This window comes from Gadus chalcogrammus, chromosome 8 (assembly GCF_026213295.1).
Source record: "Gadus chalcogrammus isolate NIFS_2021 chromosome 8, NIFS_Gcha_1.0, whole genome shotgun sequence".
In the NCBI taxonomy this organism is placed as follows: Eukaryota; Metazoa; Chordata; class Actinopteri; order Gadiformes; family Gadidae; genus Gadus; species Gadus chalcogrammus.
This window is the reverse complement of record NC_079419.1, coordinates 11,978,001-11,988,000: the sequence shown is the minus strand read 5'-3', so window position 1 is coordinate 11,988,000 and position 10,000 is coordinate 11,978,001. Positions and strand designations below refer to the sequence as shown.

General features: G+C 50.9%; 1 protein-coding gene across 1 annotated transcript in view; it reads left to right on the top strand.

Moving 5' to 3' along the window:
- The window catches only part of col6a1 (collagen, type VI, alpha 1), a 27,399-nt gene extending 17,864 nt beyond the window's left edge, over window positions 1-9,535 (top strand). The window contains exons 26-35 of the mRNA XM_056596910.1: window positions 2,712-2,777; window positions 4,113-4,148; window positions 4,490-4,526; window positions 4,778-4,786; window positions 5,250-5,383; window positions 6,217-6,320; window positions 7,374-7,560; window positions 8,248-8,419; window positions 8,722-8,751; window positions 8,888-9,535. Of these exons, the coding sequence (XP_056452885.1) occupies window positions 2,712-2,777; window positions 4,113-4,148; window positions 4,490-4,526; window positions 4,778-4,786; window positions 5,250-5,383; window positions 6,217-6,320; window positions 7,374-7,560; window positions 8,248-8,419; window positions 8,722-8,751; window positions 8,888-9,516 (1,404 nt within the window). The 3' untranslated portion in view covers window positions 9,517-9,535. The remainder of the gene's footprint in view (window positions 1-2,711; window positions 2,778-4,112; window positions 4,149-4,489; window positions 4,527-4,777; window positions 4,787-5,249; window positions 5,384-6,216; window positions 6,321-7,373; window positions 7,561-8,247; window positions 8,420-8,721; window positions 8,752-8,887) is intronic.
- The last annotated feature ends 465 nt before the right edge of the window (window positions 9,536-10,000 follow it).

Genomic DNA, 10,000 nt, shown 5'->3' with positions numbered 1-10,000 from the left:
CACACAGTCAGACAGTCAGACAGACTGTTCCCAGGCTGATTGTCTCCAGACTAATCTGCTACAGGCTGATTGTCTAATGGCTGATTATGTCCAGACTGATTGTGTACAGACTGACCGACAAGCGGTGAAAAGGTTGTGGCAGACAGATGAAAAGAGGAGTGAAGCCCCAACCTTTGCACACGCTCAGCTATATAAGATGGACCCCATGTTGCTGAAGGATGAATGAATGAATATATATTATACATATATCGCTGAAGGGCAAACAATCACATCTGGTCCCATTTGGTTCTGTTCCATCACATGTGACCACACAAAGAATGTTTGTGCGTGTGTGTGTGTGTGTGTGGGTGCGTGTGTGCGTGCCCGTGCCCTTGCATGTGCACATGTGTCTGCCCGGATGATGTGGTCCATGTTTTATACAGCGGAGACCGTTTGAAGTTTGGATTGTTCTGTAATTGAATCTGTGTGTGTGTGGGTGTGTGTCTGTGTGTGTCTGTGTGCGCTCGCATACATACGCGTGTGTGCTTCTTTCTGTTCATGCTGACATCTTGTGAAAGAGTCATCTTGTGAATGCATTTTGTCTAAAACAGGTGCTTGCTATTTCCTCATCAAGGAAATGAATCTTTCACATGAACAAACTTTTTTTTTTTTCAAACACGCTTCCCAACCAAACCATTGAGAGGCCAAGACAAATTTCCAAAGAAAAGCGTCCACACTGACGCAGACACTTTCATGTTGACTTACACATAGGCTTCCTATTTATCTCTTGCTTTATGGGTTCTGGGTTTCTTTACATCTCTCTCTCTCTCTCTCTCTCTCTCTCTCTCTCTCTCTCTCTCTCTCTCTCTCTCTCTCTCTCTCTCTCTCTCTCTCTCTCTCTCTCTCTCTCTCTCTCTCTCTCTCTCTCTCTCTCTCTCTCTCTCTCTCTCTCTCTCTCTCTCTCTCTCTCTCTGTCTCACACTCACCCCCCCACACACACACACACACATGCACTGCTCTCTTCTATTGTCACGCTGCCCCATCTCTGGGCTGCAGCTACCAGAGAACCAGAAGCTCAGACCTTGAAGCACACAGCACACACATTAGGAAGATTTGTGTGCTGACGTATGCAGACTCCAGCCCGCTCTTAATCTGATCCAGAGTATTGAAGGGGGAATTTACCATGTAGACGCACGGGACTATTGGGTTACTGATAAAGAACTTCCCACACTTTATTCAGAAATAGAAAAAGTATTGAGAGAGAACGCTTATCAAGAAGTCAACATCAACGTAGGAGAATAAACACACAATGCACTGTGCATTATGAATCCTTACAAAACTTTTGAAGTTTTAAGGAGTTCAAAGACGCCTGACGGTGTAGCTTGTGGCCTGTGTCTCTCCGGCAGCAGAGGAAATATGTTCCGCGATGGCCTGAGTGCTATCCTCTTGTCTGCTCGTTGCATCTCCACCACGGCTCTGCCAGGGATTAGTTGTGGCTCCCATTGGAAGCAGCAGCAGCTGCAGGGCCGCTGTCCAACCTATGGGACTCTCGTAGGGGTCGGCTCTGGCTCTACTCCTGGCCCTGGTCCTGGCCCTACTCCTGGCCCTGGTCCTGGTCCTAGTCCTGGCCCTACTCCTGGCCCTGGTCCTAACCCTGGCCCTGGTCCTGGTCCTAGTCCTGGCCCTAATCCTGGCCCTGGTCCTGGCCCTAGTCCTGGCCCTGGTCCTGGCCTTGGCCCTGGTCCTGGCCTTGGCCCTGGCCCTGGCCCTGGTCCTGGCCCTGGTCCTGGCCCTGGTCCTGGCCCTGGTCCTGGCCCTGGTCCTGGCCTTAGTCCTGGCCCTGGCCCTGGCCCTGGTCCTGGCCCTGGTCCTGGTCCTGGTCCTGGTCCTGGCCCTGGCCCTGGTCCTGGCCCTGGTCCTGGTCCTGGTCCTGGTCCTGGTCCTGGTCCTGGCCCTAGTCCTGGCCCTGGTCCTGGCCCTGTTCCTTGATGGTTTTATTTCACACTGTAGGAATCTCTCCTCTCAGCACATTAAGCTGGATGTCTTTTTAAATTCTGGATCTGATAAAAAAGTATTGCTTAACCTGGAACATTTTGTGTCTGGTTTGGATTGGAAGGCTATAAATGTGTAAATGTCATTTTTACTAAAAGTTTATGAACGACCCCACTCTGCGTTCCTCCTCAAGATCTCTTCCTTGCTGATTAAGGGAATATTTTCTTGCCCTCTTGTGGAACGAAGTTTAGTTTTTGTTGGATTGGAGCACATTTACTCCTTAATTTATGACTTCATCATCCGTGGGTAGAATCCGAGCCGCAGCCAGAGGGCGGCTCCACGGTGAAACCATCAGATAATGGCATCCATCACGTTACCCTCTGAGGAGCAGAGAGCCTCCGAGATCTGGAGATGAAAGGGTTTAAATTAGAGGAGAGCACCGCCTTCCACCAGATCCATGGATACCTGCCCTGCATTCCTGCATGAGCTGACCCCCGACCCCTGACCCCTCAGCCTTTCTCCCATGCTGAGTCTGCTATATATCATCTTGTGATAAAACAAGGTGCATTAAAAAGTGGAATTATTGTTCTTATTGTCATTTTGTTTGTTAACTCTCTCTCTCTCTCTCTCTCTCTCTCTCTCTCTCTCTCTCTCTCTCTCTCTCTCTCTCTCTCTCTCTCTCTCTCTCTCTCTCTCTCTCTCTCTCTCTCTCTCTCTCTCTCTCTCTCTCTCTCCTTTAGAACGACCTTCCCGGGGATCCAGGACCTAAGGGCGCTAAAGGTCACCGAGGACCTGAGGGAAGAGTGGTAAGATCTACCTGTGTGTGCAAGAAGTGTGTGTGTGCATGTGTGTTTGGTCATGTGCGTGAGTTCACACCTGTAGAGTGGACCTCATGTTTTAAACACCACCTCTTTAAACACGTGAACAAACAACCAGCTGCTGTTCCTACAAAACAGGAACAGCCTGGTCCCATCACGTAGGAGGTCTGCGCGGTTCCACACTTTATAGGAGCCTTGCTCAAAGTGTGGCTTCGTCATCCCAGGGTCATGGGGCTTTAGGCGTGTGAGAAGGTTCGGTGGACGCCAATCAAGTTGGTCTTTCAACCCGACCCTTTCCCACAACTTTAACTGCATTCCTCCTCCGTCCACTTCCTGCCGTTGCCTTCATTCTGTTCCTCTGGCTCTGGCTCTTGTTCTCTTTCCTCTGTCTCTCTCTTTCCCGCTTTGGCGTTCCTCTTTATCGCTCATTCTCTTCTTTTCCTCCTCCTCCTCCTCCTTCTCCCCCTCTCCTCTCTGACTTGTGGCTCTTTGCTGCATATTTCAGCATCAACATTTTGAAATATGTGTTTGTGCCGTAAAATCCTCCCGTCTGCAATTAACTGTCTTCTACCCTTTCTTGCTCTCTCTCTCTCTCTCTCTCTCTCTCTCTCTCTCTCTCTCTCTCTCTCTCTCTCTGTACAAAACTAGAGACAGACCAGTATGTGCGTCTGTTTATGTGTGTGTGTGAACGTGCATGAGCTATTTTTTCTTGCTGAGAATGACTCCAGGAGTGCGCACACATACGTGTGCGCGCTCCTGGAGTCATTCTCAGCAAGAAAAAAAGCTCTTAAACAGTATTCTGTGCCAGTTAAAACAAAACAGATGTTTTCATTTCTACAGCAAAGCGGGGAGTATAAAGGTATGGCGGGGGAGCGCTGAAAGTCTTCTGCAAGAATTTGTTACTGTTGCAGTGGAGCAATTCAACCAAATTTGTTGTTGGGTGGGTGCGTGGGTGGGTGTGGTTGGTTGTGGATGGTTGGGTGGGTGTAGATCTGTTTTTTTTGGTGGTTGGACGCCTCTCTGGTCGGTGGCACACTTGAAGGAGTAACGGTTTTTCTTTGACAAAAATCGTTGTTTTTTTCATAGATTCAAGTGAAAACAGACTCACTCATTGTGGTAGATTACTCACACTTAGAAAAAACTCAGGTTGTAATCCCATTGAGGGATTTACTGTTATAAGATTATACACTCATCTCTCTCTCTCTCTCTCTCTCTCTCTCTCTCTCTCTCTCTCTCTCTCTCTCTCTCTCTCTCTCTCTCTCTCTCTCTCTCTCTCTCTCTCTCTCTCTCTCTCTCTCTCTCTCTCTCTCTCTCTCTCTCCAGGGACCACCAGGACCTCCTGGACCAGCAGGGACTGATGTGAGTGTGAAGGCCTTTAATCCCCCCCCCCCCCTTCCCGTCCCGCGGTGATGGTGGTGGGAAATTAAGTTCATTAGCTTTGTGTTCGTATCCGGGGTCACGCACCCCGAAAACCGATACTCAAAGCTTTGAAGGTGGCGGCATACGTTGTAATTTCCTGACTGTCCAGGCTCTCCCATTGGGTGAAAGTAAATATATAAATTTGAGGGCTCTGCATCCCACCTGAACTGGGTTATGTAAGGCTGGTGTTGTGATATGGTCGACCTGCCTGCCATATGGGAATGATAAAGGATATAATGTTATGGAAAGTAATAGTGTATGATTCTACTCCTCTTTCACAGGAATGTGAAATTCTGGACATCATCATGAAGCTGTGCTGTAGGTTGCCCCGGATACAGCAAACACAAACATGGCCGTGACCTTAAAATACCCCCACACACACACACACACGTGCACGTGCACATGCAGATGTTCACACATGTACATAGACACAAACACATGCACAGTTAATTAGTACCTGCCTTGCACAAACAAGAAGGGAACACCACAGTTCAAGGCTGCGGTATAAATCCACATTAACATCTTTTTTCTTGTTGTTCTGTTCTCCGTGGACCTCTCTTCCCCTTCAGCTTGTTGTGGTGAGTCTGCACGTACGCACCCACCCACATACTTACACAATGAACGCATGGTAATTATTAGGACTAATTAGTCCCCCATACTCTCTGCCTAATGGGTTTCCTGCTGTGTCTGTGTGGCAGCGTGTGTTTGAGTGTTTGCATGTGTGTATGTGTGTGCTTCAAGTGCAGGAATGTAGCCATTGAAACAACTACCTTATTTGATTAATTGAATGTACTAGCATGATTCTTGCACATTTCTGGTTTTATCTTCATGGTTGAATGTACTTTCTTTTCTATTTGAACAAAAGTTTCCGCTAAATATATGTAATGCAATGTGTGCGTGTGTGCGTGTGTGTGTGTGTGTGTGTGTGTGTGTGTGTGTGTGTGTGTGTGTGTGTGTGTGTGTGTGTGTGTGTGTGTGTGTGTGTGTGTGTGTGTGTGTGTGTGTGTGTGTGTGTGTCTGTGCGCGTGTGTGTGTGTGCAGAGTGTAAGTGTGGGCCTTTGGACCTGGCCTTCATCGTGGACAGCTCTGAGAGTATCGGTGCCTCCAACTTCGCCCTGGCCAAGGACTTCATCATCACCGTCATCGACCGCCTCATGAAGGACCAGCAGATCAAGGTACGGCCGTGGCACTTCCACCGCTGTTAGCACCCCCCGCTGTTAGCACCCACTGCTATTAGCTATGACAACCGATTTTAACAATGGCGATTGCCTTTAGCAACGGTGATCGCTGCTAGCAGTGACCATCGCTTTTAGCAATGTTAATCGCTGTTAACAATATTGAAGTCTGTTAGCTATGGCCGCTGTTAGCGAAGGAAGACCGCGGTTAGCGAAAGATGATTGCTTTAAGCGATGGCACCAGTTCATGATTCCTGTTAGCGGCGATCACAGTTACCGACGGTCACTTTTGGCAGTGAGCACAGCTTCTATGTCAGTGGTCCTTGTGTGAGTGTGGACTTGTTTAGTCTGAGAAGACTTCTGTCCGATATCGTCTAAAATAGTCTAGTGGGAATGTTTTTGCTGTTGTTCCGCTGACCCTCCCTTTCCTTGGAGGGCGCAATTAGTCAGGGTGGGTCTGACTCATTAAGAAAGAAAATACAAACACAAGCGCTAGACATAAACGAGCGAGCACACGCACACCACACACTGACAAACCTGAATGCAGGCAAGGACCCCCCCACACACACACACACACACAAACACACACACACACACACACACACACACACACACACACACACACACACACACCCACACACACACACACACACACACACACACACACACACACACACACACACACACACACACACACACACACACTCATGCCCTTAGAAATCCCCTACAAACAAACATCCAGACAAACCAATGTTTGTTGAACAATTAGTCAAATAGGAATAAGGTTCACACACACACACACACACCTAGTGACCGTGTCCCCTCCTCCTCAGTTCTCCTTCAACAACTCCCGTGTGGGCGTGGTGCAGTACAGCGGCTCGGCAGCCCAGGAGGTGTTGCAGCTGGACGACATCATGAGCCTTCAAGATTTCAAACAGTGAGCGCATGCACGCACGCACGCATACTCACAAGCTCTCTCACACACACACACACACAAATACTGAAAAATAATAAATTCACACAAATAATAAATTCACTCACTCACTCACTCATTCACTCGCACACGCACACATACTCACACGCAGAAACTAACTTACTCACACACACACTAGAGCTTAGATCGGGCCCAGAAAATCGAGCCCGACCCGACACGAGCCCGTGCACGTTCTGTCCGAGTACAGCCCGGCCCAACATATTAACTGTAATTATGAGCCCGAGCCCGATTTCAACCCGACATCTTTTTTAATACATGGGATGCATTCGAGTGGAGGAGACACGTGAGCTGCATTATGTGTGGCGTTTTTATTTAAATGTTTTACTTTGTGTAACTTTGTACACATTTGTTATTTAGGTCTACTCTTCTAAATATACAGGTCTATAGCATTTCTGTTTATTTCGGCCAATAAAGCAATGATTAAAAAAAACAAACACACAAACGCTTGATCAATGGCCCGAACACACACTTTTTCTAACACACACACACTTACACACACACACACACACACACACACACACACACACACACACACACACACACACACACACACACACACACACACACACACACACACATACTTACACGGTCTCTCTAACACACTGACTTTTTCTGTGTCTCTCGTCTCTCCCTCCCCCCCCACCTGTCTCTCCCTCTCCCCCCCACCTGTCTCCCTGTCTGTCCCTCTGTGCCTCCTGTCTCCCTCTGCGTCTCCCGTCTCCCTCTGTGCCTCCCGTCTCCCTCTCCCCCCTACCCGTCTCCCTGTCTCTCCCTCCCCCCCACCTGTCTCTCCCCCTCCCCACCTGTCTCTCCCTCCCCCCCACCTATCTCTCCCCCTCCCCCCTACCTGTCTCCCTGTCTGTCCCTCTGTGCCTCCTGTCTCCCTCTGCGTCTCCCGTCTCCCTCTGTGCCTCCCGTCTCCCTCTCCCCCCTACCCGTCTCCCTGTCTCTCCCTCCCCCCCACCTGTCTCTCCCCCTCCTCCCGTCTCCCTGCAGGGGGGTGCGGGACATGCGCTGGCTGGCGGAGGCCACCTACACCGGGGAGGCGCTGCAGTACTCCCTGAACAACATGATCAACAACATGAAGCTGGAGAACCGCGTGGTGCTCGTGCTCACCGACGGGCGCTCCGACACCAACCGGGACAATGTGCCGCTCAACACGCTCTGCGGCAAGGGCATCCGGGTAGGCCACGCCGCGGCCAGACGCCCTTCTGCTCGACGACCAACAAACACAGATTTGGACCAGGACCTAATCAGTAGCACTGACTTCTAAACCGCGACATCTCTCTTGATTGAACATGAGTTGTTTTTACGGTTTGGTTTTCCTTTGAAGGAAGGGACACAGGTTCAGATGGTCGTGCACAAGAAAAGAATGGATGGATTATTTGAGTGGCTAAGGCACTGTCAAATAGTAACATCGCTTTGTGTGTTTGCAAATCAAGTCCTCACCTCAGTTGAGCCACACCAACACACCTTGGCCTAGAAAGCATGTCGCACATACTAGAAAGCGTGTGCGCGTGATTCCAAATACTATGCAGCAGACCTACGGGGCAGTATAGTGTGTAGAGTAGTATAGAGTACTCAGACTTCGCCTTATATTGAACCTCAAAGAATTACCATGGATGCCACACTTCCAAACAAATCATCGCGGGACACTGAAGTAAACATGAGAGTTCCCCTAAGGGACTGCTTAACCCCGTCCTCCTGCCTGCTGACAGCGGGGTAAAACAAACGCACAGCATGCCTTTAAGTGGCCTCATTAGTTGCTGCTGGTGCGCTTGTTTTTCTTGCATGACACCAAAAATAACCCCCCTCCCTGCCATTGTTTGAAGCGTTTTCAACTGACATGTGGTGCGTTCCCGGCGGTCAGGTGGGGGGTCTGGGCGTGAAGGACTACGCGGGCCGGATCCCCAACAAGGAGCAGCTGGGAGACGTGGTGTGTCAGAATGACCCCAAGCCCGGCTTCACCTTCGTCCTGGACAACTTCGCTGAGCTGCTGGACGACACCTTCCTGCAGAACCTCACCGCCAACATCTGCAAAGGTCTGGGTGCACACACGCACACAAACGCACGCACACGCACGCACATGATTGAGCACACACACACACACACACACACACACACACACACACACACACACACACACACACACACACACACACACACAGGCAGTCAACACACACACACACACACACACACACACACACACACACACACACACACTTGCTCACATTTGCATACACACAGAGAATGTTTCTTCATTTTGTGTGCAAATATTATCAGACAATGAATTGAATTGAACAATGATAAATATTGCTTCCATTTTCTTCCCCGACAACTGCAGATAAGAAGTGCCCCGACTACAAATGTCCCAGTAAGTCCCCTTTTCCCACAAAAGCTCCTTCCTATCTCGTTGTCTTGGCTCACTCTTCTTCTCCTTGGCATATCACGTTTATTATTCCTCATAAATGAGATTTCTTCTTCATCCCCCCCCCCCTCCCCCCCATCAGTCAGCTTCGAGGAGGCCACCGACATCCTGCTGATGATTGACAGCTCGGCCAGCGTGGGCCAGAAGAACTTCGACACCAGCAAGGCCTTCGTGCAGCGCCTGGGCGAGCGCTTCCTGGCGTCGGAGCAGGCGGGGCGCCCCCGGGTGCGCGTGGCGGCCGCTCAGTACAGCCGTGCCACCGCGCTGGAGCAGGACTTCACCACCAACCTGACGCTGCTGGCCCAGCGCGTGAACGAGGCCGCCTTCCAGAACGACGGCACGGACATGGTGGAGGCCATGCGCTTCTCCTTGGAGAAGTTCCGAGGGCGCGGTGACGGCAGCGGCGCGCTCTCCAAGAAGCTGGTGCTGTTCTCCGACGGCCGCTCCCAGGGCATCACGCAGGCGGTGCTGGAGAAGCGCGTGCGCGAGGTGGAGGACGCCAACGTGGAGCTGTTTGTGATCGCCGTGGGCAGCCAGGTGAACGAGGCCAACCTGCGCACCCTGGTGAGCCGAGGCCGGCCGGACGACGTCACCTACGCCCAGCGCCACCTGCTGCGCATGGCCGACTACCCGTCGCTGCTGCGCGGCGTGTTCCACCAGACCGTGTCCCGCCGCGTGTCTCTGACCCGGGCTAGAGGAGCCAGGCAGTAGATCCCCCCCCTAACCGACCCCCCCCCCCCCCCCCCCCCCCTCCCTGCCCCTTCAGGACCCCCCAGGGAGCCCCAGGGAGCCCCCACACCCCCGACACGTTTTACAGCGTCTTTAGGACTTTTACTACCCTTTCACTCAATTACTCCTTAGACACTGTGTCCAGGTGCTTTTTTATCAATGAAATAAATGATTGAATTAAACTACGAATTCATTCAAATTGACCGAGCGGGGGGGGGGGGGGGGGGGGTACAATTTTTGTGTGTTAGGACGGGGGTCTACGTAAGGCTAGATCGCAGCTCGGGTCTTGACGACATGAGGGAATCTGCTCCGCAGTTCATTTTCTTGAATGTTTGCCCTGATCATCCCGCCTCCGGCGTCCAATCACGTTGCAACTAACTATCCTATCGTTCCCTGCTCCCGCCCACCTTGCCTCGACCTGGCCAATGGGAAGAGGAATGGACTGGTGTTAGAAGCAGGTCTAGTG